This window comes from Callospermophilus lateralis, chromosome 5 (assembly GCF_048772815.1).
Source record: "Callospermophilus lateralis isolate mCalLat2 chromosome 5, mCalLat2.hap1, whole genome shotgun sequence".
NCBI classification, from domain to species: domain Eukaryota; kingdom Metazoa; phylum Chordata; class Mammalia; order Rodentia; family Sciuridae; genus Callospermophilus; species Callospermophilus lateralis.
The window spans coordinates 72,735,866-72,756,184 of record NC_135309.1 but is presented as its reverse complement, the minus strand read 5'-3'; the positions used below and the strand labels follow the sequence as shown (position 1 = coordinate 72,756,184).

General features: G+C 34.5%; 1 protein-coding gene across 3 annotated transcripts in view; it reads left to right on the top strand.

Annotated features, from left to right (window-relative positions):
* The window catches only part of Ankhd1 (ankyrin repeat and KH domain containing 1), a 138,295-nt gene that overhangs the window by 95,096 nt on the left and 22,880 nt on the right, over positions 1-20,319 (top strand). For all 3 annotated transcript variants that reach the window (XM_076856860.1, XM_076856858.1, XM_076856861.1), the window contains 4 exons: positions 6,112-6,870; positions 11,922-12,067; positions 12,201-12,312; positions 19,258-19,403. In XM_076856860.1, the coding sequence (XP_076712975.1) occupies positions 6,112-6,870; positions 11,922-12,067; positions 12,201-12,312; positions 19,258-19,403 (1,163 nt within the window). The remainder of the gene's footprint in view (positions 1-6,111; positions 6,871-11,921; positions 12,068-12,200; positions 12,313-19,257; positions 19,404-20,319) is intronic.

Here is a 20,319-nt window from a genome sequence, read left to right as displayed (position 1 = left end):
AGCATGTGTGAGGCAATGGGTTCAATTCTCAGCATCAGCACCACATTTAAATAAATCAATAAATAAAGTAAAGGTCCATCTCAATTTTAAAAATATTTTTTAAAAAGACAAAAAACAAAGATATTATTAACTCTTTTTCTCCTTAAACCTACTTTTTATTCTTAAAGTCTCCATGTTTAAAAAAAAAAGTCCTCTGAGCAGTGAAATTGCTGTTTGACCCTTTTTTGTTTTTGTTTCTGCTAAGTCAGTATATTATTTCTGTGTAGTATATATTATTTGGAATGGATATAAAGTTCTTATTCTCTAGTAAATCTTTTACTTTCCTCTTCTAGCAATCATCTTAAGTTCTTTCATCTTAAGTTCTTTTACTCCTCTGTTTTTTAATAATTTTTAATACATATTCCTGTCATTTTAAAATATATACATACCCTTAAATCTTGCCCAGATGTTTCATATATATCCTACCCAGATATTCTTTTCTTTCATGCCTTGTGCATACCATGTTGTCCTGGCTGTATCTATCTTGATCATATTTGTCTGTTGTTGGTTTTCGAGGATTCAAGATTCTAGATGGTATCCAACAGAGATGCCTCAGAATCATCTCTATGAACAAAATATGAAATTAAGTGAGTGTGACATGCTTAATTTTCTAGCATTCTTTAGCTGTTTAATTGTAGCTATAAATAATTCAGGTAGGAAAGGATATATAAGTAATGTAAAAGTTTTGCCTTTCCAAAATCAATTTTGTAAATAAATTTGTTGATTTGCAGGCATTTGCATCTAACTTACTTGTTTCAATTGGTCCTACAGAAATTCTAAAAGAGAAGACTCATTTTTGGTCTTCTGCAAATTGTATGACATAGAACTTAATCTGCTGAAAGCATTTAAAATGATGTTGGGTTTGGGGATGTAGCTCAGTGTTAGAGCACTTGCCTAGAATGTGTGAGGCCCTGCATTCAATTGCCAGTACCGCCCAAACAAACATACATATCTTTCCTGTGTACATCAAACCCTCTTGGGAAGTAATTTATTTTCTCTGAACTTCTATAATACTTTACTAGATCTTCTTTTTGGCTCTGGTCACGCCTGCTCACTCTTTTTCCCCTTTGGACCTCAAGTGTAGCAGGTTGAGTTAATCATACTTAATTAATTCCTAGTGCTTTGTCATTATGGCTTTTTTCTTATTTTATTGATTCTTATTTCTTGGTCGTATTTCCCTGTCCTCTACTTCCCCTATAGGCAATCATTCTAATGTGTTTGATGTGCATTATTCTTTGTTCTTAGGAAATATTTATTACTTTGTATTTTTTATTTACGTAAATCATATTGTGCTGTAGATCCCATTTTGTGTTTTACTTTTTTCACTTAACCTTTTTTTAAAGTTCTATCCAAGTGTCTTCCTCTAGATTATTTATATCTATAGCATTGTGCTTCTTCACCCTGTATATCCTCCATCTTACCTGTTCTTTTTCCCAGTGAAAGGTACCAGATTGCCTGTAATTCCTCACCACCACATATAATACTGTAATGGTAATCCTTGTACTGTCCCTTTATGAATATATGTCAGAATTTATTTGGGACATTTTCTCCCCTCTTAGATTGTAAGCTCCTAAAGGGCAGGGTTTATGTTGCTTATCTTTGTATGGTCTACCATCCCTTGCTTGTGCTAGGTATATACATATTTATTTAGTAAATTAGTGAATGCTGGGCTAAAGTTATGCTGAAGGCAAAAGAAAATTATTAAGAATTTTAAAGGAGACATGTGATTAAAGAGGGTGTTTATAAAGAAATAATCAAGAATTAGTGTTACAGAATGGTGGAAAAGAGATTCAAAGTTTAAGTGTAAAGTAAGATTTAAATTAACATGCTACTTCATATCCCAAAGTTGTTTCCTGAAGTAGGAAACTTGAAGTTCTTGCATTATTATATCAAGTCATTAAAAGTATATTGAAAATTATATGTTCAGTGAATAAAGTTGAATGTTCCTTTGTAAATTTTACTACTTTTCTAGTCAATTTTCATTATGTATTCATGTTTATGTGAATTTACATATGCCCCAAATTAATAATGCCTTTTTTTATATAACTGCTTTTAATAAAAGGAGAAAGGTTGAATAAATCTGTTATCATGTAAAACAGTTGGTCTATATTTGGACACTCTTGGTTGAAAAGATTTCTATGTTAAAAATGTATGACATACTCTATTTGGGAAATTTTGAGACAAATATTAGCACATAAAGAAAAAATGAGACTTCTAGGCCAGTGACTTTAATTTTTGACCATGAACAAAATAGGATACTTTATATTGAAGCCCAGGATTATACCAGGTATGGTAGTGCATGCCTGTAATCCCAGCTATTCTGGAGGCTTGAGCACATGATTTTGAGCAGCCTGGATAACACAATGAGACCCCTGTCTCAAAAAGGAAAGGACACACATACATTTATTTATCAAAGCATAAATTCCCTTAGATAATATATATTCTACATTTGATGGATTGGTGTCATTTTTAATTCTACTTCATCAACCCTATTTTATGTGGAAGATCCAGTCAGGAATGTTGTTTTAAAATCATTCTAGTAGGGTGCTTGTGATATTAGAAAGCAAGGGAACTGCAGAATAGCATTGATGAGACAAAACCAAGTAAGGAAATAATGAAACCAAGTCCACATGCATCTATAGACAATGCATTATTTTTCTGTTGCACAGTGTACTAATTATTTTAGATTTTAAAATGATAGAATTAAGTTCAGTAGTAAACTAAATATTTAACAAGGGGTATGTCCACTTCATTCCCTGTGTATCCATAAAAAAATAAAGGCCATGTTTAAACTGTCTCTATATCATGATTTCTGGCGCAAACTTTTTCTAGTTTTGTTATCATAGAAAAAGTGGGAGGCAAAAGAAGTAGAATAGAAACCAAATCAAAAAAGATGAGATGGTGACTTAACCTATATTTCTAAATTGTATTTTCTGGTATACTCCGTGATATCAGTGAATAGATTTATTTGTTTGTATCTGATAGTAGAAGATGTTTGAAGGAGATGAAATTCTTTCATTTTCTGATGCTCTATAATATTACCTACAACCTATTAAAATTTTTGTTATTAAAAGAACCCTTGTTACAGTCTATACCCAATATTTGGTGTTGATTTAGCTTCTGGAAGTGATTAGAGAACATTATCTATTTTTTATCAACCTGATTTCATCTTGATGTTGTAGTCTGTATTTTAGAAAATTATACTAATAATTAGTTATGAACACTCATCCATTGACCATTTTGTGCATTGCTTTGACTATCCTAAATTTTTTTATGCTACATATATTCTGAGCTTGTAGTCTTTCTGTTCAGTTAAATAAGTTACTCTTAATAATCTGTGCTCCAGGCTTCTTGCATATGTTCATTAATAAAATAGTGTTATTCATGTTTATTGCTGTCCTCAAAATTCTAGTCTTATTTTTAATCACCTTACTATTTATAAAGATTTTAAATCTGTGTAAATGTCCAATGTTGTCATAAATATAATTATCATTCTGGTTAATGTTAACTCTGAATACAAATTACATAGAAGCTATACAAGGTTACTTTGAAATTAAAAAATATTTAAAAGAGAATTCATTCTTAGCCGGGTGTGGTAGTACATGCCTATAATCCCAGCAACTTGGAGGCTGAGACAAGACGATCACAAGTTTGAGGCCAACCTCAGCAACCTAGGCCCTAAGCAACTTAATGAAACCCTGCTTCAAATCAAAAAATAAAAGGATTGGGGATGGGACTTGATAGTTAAGCACCCCTAGGTTCAATTCCTGGTATCAAACACATATGTATTTTCTTTATAGAACTTCTAAATTTATTCTGCTGTTATGGCATTTATTTCAAAATGGAAAATTTCCTTTCTATGTTAGTGGATTTATATAGCTGTTTGCTCCATTTTCTTAGCTATTGATTATCATTAAACACTTACATGAAAATATGGGCTCCAATTAGGTCTTATGGAAATAGCAATAAAATTGCCTCTCAAATCTAATGGCTTTTATTCTGAAAGAGTAAAATCTTTCTGCACCACTTTGCTCAGACTGAAATTAAAAAATTGAATATAGACAATATTCCTTGCTGAAGTTTATTTTTAAGGATAAGTAGACCTTTGAAATTGCTTATAATAATATGGGAACTGTGCTTTTTCTTACTTTTGTAGATACAGTATCTGATATGGAAAACTTAAGTTGTATCAGTCAATAATAATAAATGTTGCATGTTTGAGCCAATTCTGGCATTAGCAGATGAATCTTTGATTTAATTCTTAAATTACTTAAGGTATTCACATACATTAACTGCACTCTAAAAGAATAGACAAGGTTCTTGTTTTGTTTGTTTTTGTTTTAAGAGACAGGGTCTCACCAAGTTGCTTAGGGCCTTGCTAAATTGCTGAGGCTGGCTTTGAATTCCAGATCCTCCTGCCTCAGAGGCACATCCCAAGCTGCTGGGATTACAGGTGCAGTCCACCATGCCCAGCATGTTTTTTTTTTTAAACCCAGGGGGTTTTTTTTGTTTTTTTTTTTTTTTCCCCTCTTGTGGCACTGGTAATTGAACCTAAGGGTGTTCTGCCTGTGAGTTACATATCCAGTCCTTTTTAATTTCTTATTTTGAGTCAGGGTCTCATTCATTTGCCAAAGCCAGCCTTCAATTTGCCATCCTGATTCAGCCTCCTGAGCCACTAGGATTATAGTCATGCACCACTGTGCCCAGCACCCAATTCTTTTTTATAAACAGCTTTCTTGTTGTTTAATTTACATTTCATAATTCACTCATTTAAAATGTATAGTGCTATGAATGTTTTTAGTAAATTTACCAAGTTGTGTGATCATCATCACCATCTAATTTTAAAATAGTTCTGTCACCCCAAAAGCTCTCACCTGTTGGTGGTTGAGCCTCATTCTCATTGCTGTAACTCCAGGCAGCTACTCTTCTTTATGTCTCTATGTATTTGCCTTTTCTTTATATATTTGATGGAAATGGAATTGTACAATGTGAAGGGTTTTTTTTTTGTGCCTGGCCTCTTTCACTTAGTGTACCGTTTTTGAGGTTCATCCATGTTGTAGAATGCATTAGTAATTTGTTCCTTTTTGTTGTTGAATAGTCCTACTTCCTTCTAAGCATGATTAATCCCTGAATTTGCCTCAGAGTAATACATTAAAAAGTATATTTCCTCCATTTCATGTAGATGTAAGACTGTTAATAATGATGGTTATTTTTCTGCTTACTTGATATATGAGAGTAATAAGTATAATTTAATACCTTAAAATAGCATATATTTATTTCCATTGTTTTAAATGGAAAGATAGAATGAGTAATCCTATTTGGGAAGTCTGATTTCCTCCTAAGAACATTCACTGTTTCTCTCATAAATGAACATTACTTGAAGAGTTTAATTAAATGTAGGATATTGTAAGATACAAGTTTAATATAGTATTCAGGTATGGAAGTGTTAAAGACATTTAATGGAGAATTTTACAAAGATGTCTTGAAAATTGATTTCACATTATATTTTAATAAGAGAAATATTTTGACAACTTGAAAAACACATTTCCCTGCTTTGATCCATAAGGTTTGGTTTCTTGTGACACCTTTCTTTACTTGTACAGTTATTGCTAAAAATAATAATTTTTGTACGTGGGCATGTAAGCTATCATTAACATTGTTATCCTCAATACTATTTAGATTCTGCTTTATTTGGTATTTTTTTAAAAGTCCAATCTGGTCAGTAAATTTTGAGATTCTTTCCTCTTTGTTTTCTTTTCCTTCTTGCCCCAGTCTTAATTTCCTAAATACTCCTAATCCTAAAGAGTAGATTTTTAAAAATTCACATTTTTTGACTTGTCAACATCCCAGTTTATGCTGCGTGAAACAGATGAAATAGTATAGGCTTTCACACCTAACACTGGTGTGACTCTTTGAACATTTATCCTGTGTAGCATTAGTTACAATGGTTTCGGGAGGGAGGACCACATATGTGGGGGAGGGAGGGTTCTGGGGTTTTTTTTCTTTTTTTTTTTTTCTTTCTTTTTTCTTTTTTTAGCATGGCACTTTTTCAAACATTTTTCATGTGCTTAGGTACATCCAAGCAGAAGTCCAGTTCCCTGCAGGTAGCAGATCAGGACCTACTGCCACCTTTTCACCCATACCAGCCTTTGGAGTGCATAGTAGAGGAGACTGAAGGCAAGCTGAATGAACTGGGACAAAGAATTAGTGCTATTGAAAAAGCACAGCTTAAGTCATTGGAGTTAATTCAAGGTGAACCTCTGAACAAAGATAAGATAGAAGAACTTAAAAAGAACAGAGAAGAACAAGTCCAGAAGAAGAAGAAAATACTGAAAGAACTACAGAAAGTGGAAAGGCAGTTGCAGATGAAAACACAACAGCAATTTACCAAAGAATACTTGGAAACCAAAGGTCAGAAAGACACAGTGTCTCTACACCAGCAGTGCTCTCATAGAGGAGTCTTCCCAGAAGGGGAAGGAGATGGTAGTCTCCCAGAGGATCACTTTTCAGAATTAACTCAGGTTGACACAATCTTATTTAAAGATAATGATGTTGATGATGAGCAACAGTCTCCACCACCGGCAGAACAAATTGATTTTGTCCCAGTCCAGCCTTTATCATCTTCAGAGTGTAACTTTTCCAGTGACTTAGGTTCTAATGGGACAAATTCTCTTGAACTTCAGAAAGTATCAGGTAATCAGCAAATTGTAGGACAGCCTCAGATTGCTATTACTGGACATGATCAGGGGCTATTAGTTCAAGAACCAGATGGATTAATGGTTGCAACTCCAGCCCAGACGCTTACCGACACTCTTGATGACCTGATAGCAGGTGGGTTAAGATATATATCTGTAATAATTTCTCTTTAATCTGTGTGCTCAGCTTCTTTGCACGCCCCTACAAAAACACAGATTTTGTACTTTTCCATTTTTTTAGCTACCTTGTAAAATTACTCATTTCTTGAGGTATTTTGGAAATGATATTAATTAACTAAGCTCAACAGCACTAACACATAAAGTATGCTTGCCCCTCCTCTTTTTTGTCACCTTTCAAAGGCAAAGAAATAAATTGCCGTAAATCCTTTATTTTAGATATTTGTTATCAAAGCTACCTTATATTGTGCCTTGGGTAGGAGCTCTCACACTAGAATTTCTTTGTAGACTTCAGAGGTATTAACATAAGATTAAACATTAAATTTTCTTGATGGTGAATTTCTTGTTTGGAAATCATACTTAGAATCACGCTGCTTTTTAAAATTTATAATTTTTTTTACATCAATTATTTCAGTTAAATGGAATGTTTGGAGAATTCTCCAAACTAAGCATTCCATGTTATAATATTTGTGGTGAGGAAATAAAAGTACAATTAAACTATCACCACTCAATGGCTTGTGATTGGAATTTTTCATTAACTCTTGATGAAAGCAACAGACACACCAAATACATAGACATACACATACAAGAAAGTCCTAATAATCTTAAAGTATATGTTTTTGTTTATTGTTGTGTGGAAAATTACATCTAGATATGAAATGAGGTGCACAAGTTTACTTTCCCTTTCATTGTCCTTGCAGCAGTGGGAAAACAGTGCAATTAATCATTTACCTTCCTAAAGATGGCTGGTGAATGTATCACCTCCATGAAAGCCCAGTTCAGAAATGCAGCCAGAATGGCTGTTGACAGTGGATGAAGACCAAGAACTAAGATGTAGCTGGAGTGATATTCAAAGGCAGGCCAGTCCTCTGTCTCTTGATTGCAACATTTTTTTTCTTACTGTTGTCTGTTTCCTCTTGTCATATTCTCCCCACCCCCAATCCCAATTATGCTATCCCAGTTTCCTTTCTTTTCTTGTGAGCCTTTAGTCTTCCTAATCTTTACCGAATCTTTAAAACTGTGGAATAAGATTACTTAAATCAAAATCTTTATTGGGCATGTATATATATAACTTCCATTGGTTATGGTATTGTGACATTGCCTTTGAAACTTCTGTAACTAGCATTATAATGTTCCTAATTAAGTACTCAATTCTAGTTTTGAAACCCATATTTCAATACAGATAAAACTTTTTTTTTTTTTAAATATAGTGTAGAAAGAACTTTAAAGGGATCTTGTAGGAGTTAAGTTTATGGTAATATTTATAAATGGTTTTTGTAGGAAAAGTGTTTATTTCACTGAAGTATTTATTAAATGGATATGGTTCTTTACAATTCACACAAAACTTGAAAAAACTACCTTAGAAAACATTGTTTAATTATCATGTTGATATGAGCTAATAAAATTTAATTCCAATAATTTTACTTTTAAATCAGTTCAAAATTATCTTCATATAAAAATTCCATTTTTATGAAGGTTTATCAGTTTTGGAATATGTAGCAATAATTATATTTTCTTTGTTCAAGATGTTCACCTGACTCACTTAAAATTTTAAAACATTATTTTTTCCAAGTATAAGTTTCTTTTAATTGAAGGTAAAAGAAATCATTCAAGGTTAATACATTGGTATTTTGGTAGGACAGAAGAGGTCACAGATTTAATTAATTTTACCTAAATTAAATTTATACTCATCCTTGATAAGGAGAAAATTATAACATATAAAGTTTTACTTTAGAAAAATATCTGTATATAATAGCAGTAAATTTCACTCATTTATTTATCTGGTGCTGAGAATTATACCCAGGGCCTCACATGCTGAGCAGATGCTTTATAACTGAGCAACATCCCCAGCCTCAAATTGCACTCTCATAGGAATGTTTTTTTGTTTATTGCTGTTCTACTCAACATACTTCTCATGATAAAAGTTGGTTTTATATATAACATTGATGTTGTTACTTAATTAGCTAATAAAGCTTTTAGTTGGTAATTTTATATGTTTTGTAGCTGATGTAGTCTTAGACAAAGTATATATAAACTCTTAATTAAGAACATGGTTTCTCAAGTCCTTTTCTTCTGAAAGTCAATGTTGGGATTTGGGCAGTTATCATATAGCAAGTGATTCTCAAAAGTTCACACATCTAGAAATTTAAAGCAATTTAAAAAAATTCAAAATAGCTTTGGCCATCGAGCAGCTGTAGAAGCAGTAAAAATTTAATTCCTATTTAAAGAAGGTTGTTTAAAAATAAAGTAATATATCAGTTTATTTACATTTATTGAGCATTTATATACCATACTTTGTTCTAAATGCTTTATATTACATTTTATCATTGGCTATTTATAATTACCCTATAAAATAGATCATTTTTTCTATCTTTGTTTTTCTGTTGAAAAACTGAAGCTTAGGGAAATAAAGCTGCTAGTAAATGCCAAGATTCAAACTTGGTTCAGCTAGGTTAAAGAACCTTATATCTAATACGCATATAACTTAAAGTTCTAAATTTATCTTAAGCATATTACTATTTCTTAGGCTTCTAAATTTCATTAGATAACATCATTTCTCTTATTTTTCAATTAAGATTTGATATACATGTAAGTTTTATGACTTTAGTTCCTTGTTGTTGGCACTTTATTATGTGCTCTTAAAATATTTCAATTTTAAAGAATCTTTCTTTAAGTAACTCAGTGATAATAAATGTAGATTTAATAATAAAAAGGTAATTAGGAAATGCTCTTATTTTGAGAGGACTCAAAATGGCTTTAATAATTTCCTCTCATCAAAGTTATATTTTTAGGTTTTTTATTTAAATGGAACTATTTAAGGAAGCTATTATGACATACAACTGATTATAGAAATAAATTTCCTAAAACCTCACAATGTATTTTATGTATACCTAGTATCTGTGAGTTTTTTCCATAGTATGATTTATTATCTTTCATACCACTTACAAAACTATTTTTCTTCAATTTCACAAATTAGAATAGAGCACTCAGTTCTTCCATTATCTCATCTTAGAATAGTTTTAAGTTTAAATTATATGTTGATCTTTGTTTAATGGTCTTTCTTAGTAATTTTCAGAGGCATTTTGTTTAGAGGTAGAAAACATTTGGGAATTAATGAAATGTCATAGTCCTGGTATAATGCTCTCATAATACAACCTTTATTCCACATGTACCTTTTACATCTCTTGCTATTTTCTTATTTTATTTTTATAACTTTTCATTTGTAATCAATCTCATTAAAATCACTTTCTATGAATGTTTCTGATTGTCATTATTATAAGGAGAAAAATGTTTCTAGTTTAATGTAGTGCAAAAATGTAAAATAACTGATGTAACAACAGATTTTTGGTAATAGAGCTGTTAAATATACAAAAATATTTTTTTTAAAGTTAACTCCATAAAGAAGACTTTCATAGCAACCCATTCCAGTATAGCACTCTAATCAACTATTAAAATTTTAAAAATATCTACTTTTCATTAATAAAAAGAGAACATGAATAAAAATGATAGAAAAGTAGTTCTTTATTAAGATATATGTAAATAATTATAAGACTAACCACTGTTAAAGTCTATTCTATTAGTAAAATACTAGATATCAGTATATCACTCTATTGCATTTTTGTTTCCTTTTTTTTTTTTGAACTGTTTTCCAAACAGCCATTTTGAATAGGTAAACAGAATATTGTCTACTTTTAATTCATTGAATGACAAATTTTTAAAGCTTTGTCTCCATTGTGTATATTCTTATAGGTGAAACACACACATAATAGTCATTCTTATTTGTAACTAGATAGTTGAGTCATGTTGTTTATGTACTGACAGAAGTTGAAATTTATATTGCTGAGATGGTGTTATATATTGATGGGGAGGAGGGGTGATAGCTCATGTAGAAAAAACTGGACATCTTAAATTTTGATAAGTTATTTAAACTAGTAAATAACTGACTATTTCAGACTTGTGAACAGCTCCTTGATTGGGATGCAGTCATATAAAAATTTTAGAGAGGGAACATTTTCCAGCACTTGAAATGCTTGTATTTTTCTTCAAGTCTTACGTGGTTTTGACTGACTTTCTATCTGAGGGCAATTAGAAAGTTATTGTGATTACCAAAGCTTTTACTTAAAAAAAAAAAAAAATTGTAGTTGTGTATGGACAGAATGCCTTTATTTTTATGTGATGCTAAGAAACAGAACCCAGTGCCTCACACATGCTAGGCAAGAACTCTGCCACTGAGCTCCAGCCCCACCCTTTTTTCTGTTATTAATGATTGGTTTTTTCTGGGATTTTTTTTCTTTCTTGAGTAAATAATGCTTTTATTTTTTTATAAGTCAATAATAATACTAAAGTCTTATAAAATATATAATAAGTACATTTATTGAGCACTCACATATGCCAAGCACTGTTAAAATGTTTTAAATACAAACAATTTCACTTTAAAACATTGATTTATTTTAGAAAATTTTCAAAGTAAATATTGAATTTTAAAACATATATTCCCTACAATTTATGTGGAAAATATTCTAATTCATTCCCCTCCTCTTTTTCCTCTACGCGCTGCCCCGCACATTTTTTTTTTTTTTGCATTGTCCAGAGGGCATTTTTTTCTGATTACCCTTTAAAAACTAAGATATAAAAATTCGTTTTTTAAAAGAATATTTTTTGAAACTATATTCTCCCTAATGACAATGTAAAGAAACTACTATTTATTGGCTCTGCACTATATATTTAGATACTGTGTTAAGTATTTTACCTGTATTATCTCAAATGATTTTTTCCGATAACGTTTCAAGACACAGAAACTATTATTTTCTCTATTGTATGTATAAGGAAAATTGAGGTCAGTTACTTTAGAAAGTCAGTGATCCAAAGCTTATGATTTAACTACTACATTATAGCTTTGCCATGGAAATTTCTGTAGTTTTTTCTCTTTTTTTTTTTTTGGTGGTTTTCTATGTACATATTACTTTACTCTCTGAAATGGAATTTAGCGATATGAATATTGTTTTTCAGCTGTGAGTAGCAGAGTACCCACTGGTTCGAATGGTTCCTCTCAGACCACAGAATGTCTTACACCTGAACCCTGTTCGCAGACTCCAAGCAATATGGTTTTACAATCTATGCCCCCTGTGTATCCTTCAGTTGACATTGATGCACATGTAAGTAAATCAATTAATTTAAACTTATTTTGCCCATTCTAATATTCTTTAGAAAGGAAAATTATCATTGTATATTAATAATTAAAAGAAATACTATATTCTCTTCACTTGATAATCTTATTTTTACTTCTAGACCGAGAGCAATCATGACACAGCATTAACACTAGCTTGTGCTGGTGGTCACGAAGAACTTGTATCTGTACTTATTGCACGAGATGCTAAAATTGAGCACAGAGACAAAAAAGGTAGGAAATGTCAGTCCCATAATATCTGATTATGGTTATATCAGAAAATGGTTGTAGCTTTTTTTTACTGTCAATAAGTAGTTCCTACAATCTCTCTGTGATGAGACGAGTAAACAATATCCACATTCATTAATCTGCAGAGCCATGTAATTCTTTCAAAAAAGCAAAAGTTAATTATCAGCAAAGGTAGGCAAGTTGTGGTTACAGGTTTAGTAGTGTGGCTCACCAATAGAGTTATTACCTAGCATGTTCAAGGCCCTAGATTCTTCCGCAGCAACACTGAGGAGAAAAAGACTTGCTGCAGTGGCACACAACTATAATAAAAGCTACTCAGTGGACTGAGTCTGGAGTATCACAAGTTTGAGGCTACTCTGTCTCAAGATAAAAAATAGGGTTGGGGTTGCAGCTTAGTGATACTGCAGGGCTGGGAAAGGTTGTGCTTGCCTTTCTCCTTAATATTTCCCCAAAGTGTTTTGTACGGAAGGATCAAAGTTCATTGTGAATACAAACTTAAGTTTTTAGTTGACTTAGCATTTTTGGCAGGTGGATTTAGAGCATTTTATTCTAAATGGTTACTAGTATCTGCCCTAACACTTTTGTTTTGTTTTGTTTTGTTTTGTTTTTTTAAATTAATTTTTATTGTAGGTTGTTCAAAACATTACATAGTTCTTGATATATCATATTTCACACTTTGATTCAAGTGGGATATGAACTCCCATTTTTACCCCGTATACAGATTGCAGAATCACATCAGTTGCACAACCATTGATCTACATATTGCCATTCTGGTGTCTGTTGTATTCTGCTGCCTTTCCTATCCTCTACTATCCCCCCTCCCCCCTCCCCTCCCCTCTGCTCTCTCTACCCCCTCTACTGTAATTCATTTCTCCCCCTTATATTTTTCCCCCTTTCCCCTCACTTCCTCTTGTATGTAATTTTGTATACCCCTGAGGGTCTCCTTCCATTTACATGCAGTTTCCCTTCTCTCTCCCTTTCCCTCCCACCTCTCATCCCTGTTTAATGTTAATCTTCTTCTCATGCTCTTCGTCCCTACTCTGTTCTTAGTTACTCTCCTTATATCAAAGAAGACATTTGGCATTTGTTTTTAAGGGATTGGCTAGCTTCACTTAGCATAATCTGCTCTAATGCCATCCATTTCCCTCCAAATTCTATGATTTTGTCATTTTTTAATGCAGAGTAATACTCCATTGTGTATAAATGCCACATTTTTTTAATCCATTCGTCTATTGAAGGGCATCTAGGTTGGTTCCACAGTCTTGCTATTGTGAATTGTGCTGCTATGAACATGGATGTAGCAGTGTCCCTATAGTGTGCTCTTTTTAGGTCTTTAGGGAATAGACCGAGTAGGGGAATAGCTGGATCAAATGGTGGTTCCATTCCGAGCTTTCCAAGAAATCTCCATATTGCTTTCCAAATTGGCCGCACCAATTTGCAGTCCCACCAGCAATGTACAAGAGTACCCTTTTCCCCACATCCTCGCCAGCACTTGTTGTTGTTTGACTTCCTAATGGCTGCCAATCTTACTGCAGTGACATGGTATCTTAGGGTGGTTTTGATTTGCATTTCTCTGACTGCTAGAGATGGTGAGCATTTTTTCATATACTTGTTGATTGATTGTATGTCCTCCTCTGAGAAATGTCTGTTCAGGTCCTTGGCCCATTTGTTGATTGGGTTATTTGTTATCTTATTGTCCAATTTTTTGAGTTCTTTGTATATTCTGGATATTAGGGCTCTGTCTGAAGTGTGAGGAGTAAAGATTTGTTCCCAGGACGTAGGCTCCCTATTTACCTCTCTTATTGTTTCTTTTGCTGAGAAAAAACTTTTTAGTTTGAGTAAGTCCCATTTGTTGATTCTAGTTATTAACACTTGTGCTATGGGTGTCCTATTGAGGAATTTGGAGCCCGAGCCCACAGTATGTAGATCATAGCCAACTTTTTCTTCTATTAGACGCCATGTCTCTGATTTGATATCAAGTTCCTTGATCCACTTTGAGTTAACTTTTGTGCATTGGCGAGAGAAAGGGATTCAGTTTCATTTTGTTGCATATGGATTTCCAGTTTTCCCAACACCATTTGTTGAAGATGCTATCCTTCCTCCATTGCATGCTTTTAGCCCCTTTATCAAATATAAGATAGTTGTAATTTTGTGGATTGGTTTCTGTGTCCTCTATTCTGTACCATTGGTCCACCCACCTGTTTTGATATCAGTACCATGCTGTTTTTGTTACTATTGCTCTGTAGTATTGTTTGAAGTCTGGTATAGCTATACCGCCTGATTCACACTTCCTGCTTAGCATTGTTTTTGCTATTCTGGGTCTTTTATTTTTCCATATGAATTTCATGATTGCTTTCTCTATTTCTACAAGAAATGCCGTTGGGATTTTGATTGGCATTGCATTAAACCTATAGAGAACTTTTGGTAATATCGCCATTTTGATGATGTTAGTACTACCTATCCATGAACAGGGTATATTTTTCCATCTTCTAAGATCTTCTTCTATTTCTCTCTTTAGGGTTCTGTAGTTTTCATTGTATAAGTCTTTCACCTCTTTTGTTAGGTTGATTCCCAAGTATTTTATTTTTTTTGAGGATATTATGAATGGGGTGGTTGTCCTCATTTCCATTTCAGAGGATTTGTTGCTGATATACAGGAATGCCTTTGATTTATGCGTGTTGATTTTATATCCTGCCACTTTGCTGAATTCATTTATTAGCTCTAATAGTTTCTTTGTAGACCCTTTTGGGTCTGCTAGGTATAGAATCATGTCATCTGCAAATAGTGATAATTTGAGTTCTTCTTTTCCTATTTTTATGCCTTTAATTTCTTTTGTCTGTCTAATTGCTCTGGCCAGTGATTCGAGAACTATGTTGAACAGAAGTGGTGAGAGAGGGCTGTCTTGTTCCAGATTTTAGAGGGAATGCCTTCAGTTTTTCTCCATTCAGAATGATGCTAGCCTGAGGCTTAGCATAGATTGCTTTTACAATATTGAGGTATGTTCCTGTTATCCCTAGTTTTTCTAGAGGTTTGAACACAAAGGGATGCTGTACTTTGTCGAATGCTTTTTCCGCATCTATCGAGATGATCATATGGTTCTTATTTTTAAGCCTATTGATGTGGTGAATAACATTTATTGATTTCCGTATATTGAACCAACCTTGCATCCCAGGGATAAATCCTACCTGATCATGGTGCACAATTTTTTTGATATGTTTTTGTATCCGGTTCGCCAGAAGTTTATTGAGGATTTTTGCATCTAGGTTCATTAGAGATATTGGTCTGTAGTTTTCTTTCTTTGAAGTGTCTTGTCTGGTTTAGGAATCAGGGTGATATTGGCCTCATAGAATGAATTTGGAAGTTCTCCCTCTTTTTCTATTTCCTGAAATAGCTTGAAAAGTATTGGTATTAGTTCCTCTTTAAAGGTTTTGTAAAACTCTGCTGTATACCCATCCGGTCCTGGGCTTTTCTTAGTTGGTAGTCTTTTGATGGTTTCTTCTATTTCCTCAATTGATATTGGTCTGTTTAGGTTGTCAATATCCTCCTGACTCAATCTGGGCAGATCATATGACTTAAGAAATTTATCGATGCCTTCACTGTCTCCTATTTTATTGGAGTATAAGGATTCAAAATAATTTCTGATAATCTTCTGTATTTCTGAAGTGTCTGTTGTGATATTGCCTTTTTCATCCCGTATTCTAGTAATTTGAGTTCTCTCTCTTCTTCTCTTCGTTAGCGTGGCTAAGGGTCTGTCGATTTTATTTATTTTTTCAAAGAACCAACTTTTAGTTTTGTCAATTTTTTCAATTGTTTCTTTTGTTTCAATTTCATTAATTTCAGCTCTGATTTTAATTATTTCCTGTCTTCTACTTCTTTTGCTGTTGTTTTGCTCTTCTTTTTCTAGGATTTTGAGTTGAAGTATTAGATCATTTATTTGTTGGTTTTTTTCTTTTTTTAAGGAATGAACTCCAAGCAATAAATTTTCCTCTTAGAACTGCTTTCAATGTGTCCCATAGATTCCAATATGTTGTGTCTGTGTTTTCATTTATCTCTAAGAATTTTTTAATTTCCTCCTTGATGTCTTCTATAACCCATTGATCATTCAGTAACCTATTGTTCATTCTCCAAGTGATGCATGATTTTTCCTTACTTCTTTTATCGTTGATTTTCAATTTCATTCCATTATGATCAGATAAGATGCATGGTATTATCTCTACTCCTTTATATTGTCTAAGAGTTGCCCTGTGACATAATATATGATCTATTTTTGAGAAGGATCCATGTGCTGCTGAGAAAAAAGTGTAACTGCTTGATCTTGGGTGGTATATTCTATATTTCAGTTAAGTCTAGGTTATTAATTATGTTATTGAGTTCTATAGTTTCCTTATTCAACTTTTGTTTGGAAGATCTGTCCAGTGGTGAGAGAGGTGTGTTGAAGTCTCCCATGATTATTGTATGGTGGTCTATTAGACTCTTGAACTTGAGAAGAGTTTGTTTGATGAACATAGCTGCACCATTGTTTGGGGCATATATATTTATGATTGTTATGTCTTGTTGGTGTATGGTTCCCTTGAGCAGTATGTAGTGTCCCTCTTTATCCCTTTTGATTAACTTTGGCTTGAAATCTATTTTATTTGATATGAGTATGGACACTCCTGCTTGTTTCCGAAGTCCATATGAGTGATATGATTTTTCCCAACCTTTCACCTTCAGTCTGTATATGTCTTTTCCTATCAAATGCGTCTCCTGAAGGCAGCATATTGTTGGGTCTTGTTTTGTGATCCATTCTACTAGCCTGTGTCTCTTAATTGGTGAGTTTAAGCCATTAACATTTAGGGTTATTATTGAGATATGGGTTGTTCTTCCAGCCATATTTGCTTGTTTATGTTACTAAACATGGTTTGTTTTCCTCTTTGATTATTCCCCCCCCCTTTACTGTTCTACCTCCCACTGTTGGTTTTCATTGATATTTTCCATTTCTTCTTCCTGTAATATTTTGCCGAGGATGTTTTGAAGAGATGGTTTTCTAGCTGCAAGTTCTTTTAACTTTTGTTTATCATGGAAGGTTTTAATTTCATCTTCCATCCTGAAGCTTAATTTCGCTGGATACACAGTTCTTGGTTGGAACCCATTTTCTTTCAGTGTTTGAAATATGTTATTCCAGGATCTTCTAGCTTTCAGAGTCTGTGTTGAAAGATCAGCTGTTATCCTGATTGGTTTACCCCTAAATGTAATCTGCTTCCTTTCTCTTGTAGCTTTTAAAATTCTCTCCTTATTCTGTATGTTGGGCATCTTCATTATAATGTGTCTAGGTGTGGATCTCTTATGATTTTGCACATTCGGCGTCCTGTAGGCTTCTAGGATTTGGGATTCTGTCTCATTCTTCAAGTCTGGGAAGTTTTCTCGTATTATTTCATTGAATAGATTGCTCATTCCTTTGGTTTGGACCTCTATACCTTCCTGTATCCCAATGACTCTTAAGTTTGGTCTCTTTATGTTATCCCATATTTCTTGAATGTTCTGCTCATGGTTTCTTAACAGCTTTGCTGAGCTGTCTATGTTCTTCTCCAGTTGAAATACTTTGTCTTCATTGTCTGATGTTCTATCTTCTAAGTGTTCTACTCTGCTGGTAGTATTCTCAATTGAGTTTTTAAGTTGGTTTATTGTTTCCTGCATTTCCAGGATTTCTGTTTGTTTGTTTTTTATAACCTCTATCTCCCTGCATAATTGATCTTTTGCTTCTTGGATTTGTTTATGTAATTCATTGTCGAAGTGGTCTTTCATTGTCTGATTTGCTGTCTAATGTCTTCCTTGAGACTGCAGATCATCTGAAGCATGTATATCCTGAATTCTTTATCTGACATTCCATCTGCTGCAGATATTACCTCTTCTAAAGTTGAGTTGACCTGCATTGCTTGTGGTCCTTTCTTTCCTTGTCTTTTCATACTGATCGCGTTTCTTTCTGCTTGGTGAAACTGTTGTGTTATTGATTATTCCCCCTATATATTTATATTGCTCTTGTATAGTTGCAAAGTCTCCCTTGCAGGCTTTGGTGGTGGTTCTGCCCCTCCTCCAATTGGGGCAATGTGCCTACCACGCCGGCAGGCCGTTGGGCCTGTACTTTCGGTGGGCCTGTTCTTTCGGTGGTCACAGGTCCGCCTACCTTGCAGGCATGAGCAGCGGCTCTGCCCCTCCGCTGGCCGCTAGGCCTGTTCTGTCTGTCGGTTGCAGGTCTGTCTACCTAGCAGGTGCTGGTGGCGGCTCTGCCCCTCCCCCAACCGGGGCTATGTGTCTGGCGGGCCACTGGGCCTGTTTTGTCAGTGGTCACGATTCTGCCTATCTTGCATGCGCGTGGGGCAGATGTGCCCCTCCGGAGGTTGCTGGGTCTGACCTGCCGGTGGGTCGCAGGTCTGCCTACCTTGCAGGCTCGGGGGGTTGGCTCTGCCGCTCTGTGGATTGCTGTGCCTGTTCTGCTGGTGGGTCGCGGGTCCGCCTACCTTGCAGGCGCCCGGCTGCTCTGCCCCTCCCCCAACCGGGGCCATGTGTCTGGCGGGCCACTGGGCCTGTTTTGTCGGTGGTCACGGTTCCGCCTACCTTGCACGCGCGTGGAGCAGCTGTGTCCCTCCGAGAGTTGCTGGGCCTGACCTGCCGGTGGGTGGCAGGTGCACCCACCTTGCAGGCGCGGGGGTGGCTCTGCCGCTCCGTGGGTCGCTGGGCCTGATCTCCCTAACACTTTTTTAAAAACTTAAAATAATAGAGAATTGATGACAGTGGATTTAAAATAAGTAAAAACCCACTAATTTGGGCTGAGGATATAGCTTAGTTGGTAGAGTGCTTGCCTTGCATGCACAAGGCCCTGCGTTCAAACTCAGCACCACAAAAATAAAACAAAAACCCACTAATTTGCTAGCTTTGTATTTTCTAATTTAGGTTTCACACCACTGATCCTAGCAGCTACAGCAGGGCATGTTGGAGTTGTTGAAATCCTCTTGGATAAAGGTGGGGATATAGAAGCACAATCTGAAAGAACTAAGGATACTCCACTTTCCTTGGCATGTTCTGGTGGACGTCAGGAGGTATGTCAACATTAATTTTCATCTTGGAAACATTTTGCTTATATTTTTCAACATGTATATGATTAGTATTTTAGCTACATGAATAAAACACATGCATGTGTTTTGACACGTTCCATGTAATTTCCACGGAGTAGGATACTTTGGTTAAGCTACATGGGCATATAGTTAATGCCCTTTTAAGGAATCTGCTTGTATTAGTCAGCTTTTCCTGGTTATGACCAAAATACTTGATGAGAACAACTTAAAAGAGGGAAAAGTTTACTTTGGTTCATAATTTCAAAGGTTTCAGTCTGTAGTCGCCTATTTCCAAGGCAGAATCATCATGGTACAAGGATGTAACAAAGGAAAGCTTCTTGGCTTATGGCAACCAGGAAGTAGAGAGAGAGAAAGGGAGAGGGAAGGGAGCCACAGACAAAGTATAGTTACCAGAGGCCTGCCTCCAGTGACCTATTTACTCCAACCATGCCCCACCTCCCTATAATTTCTATTACTGCCTAGTAGTTCAGTCAGCTATCAATGGATTAAAACACTCATGAGATCAGATCCATCTTGATTCAGTCATTTCCCAATGCCTCACTTCTGTACGCTGCTTCAGTAGGGACAAGACTTCAACACATGATCTTCAGGGACATTCTAGATCTAAACCCTAAAACTGTTTTTTTGCTAATAAAATTTGAGGCTAATAAAATTTCTTTGTTTTTACATTTGTGTGGTTGAATGAATCACAAATCTAAACACATGAAATGCACATTCATTGCTCACTCAATAACTTACAAATGGAGAGGGTGACATCTTATTATTTCGGTATAATTGGGATTTCAAAGGTCTGAATTTCTTGATATGAAATTGAATCCATTTCTCTATTTAGGACATAATGGAATGTAATTCAGATATTTTCACAAGGATGTAGTAGGTC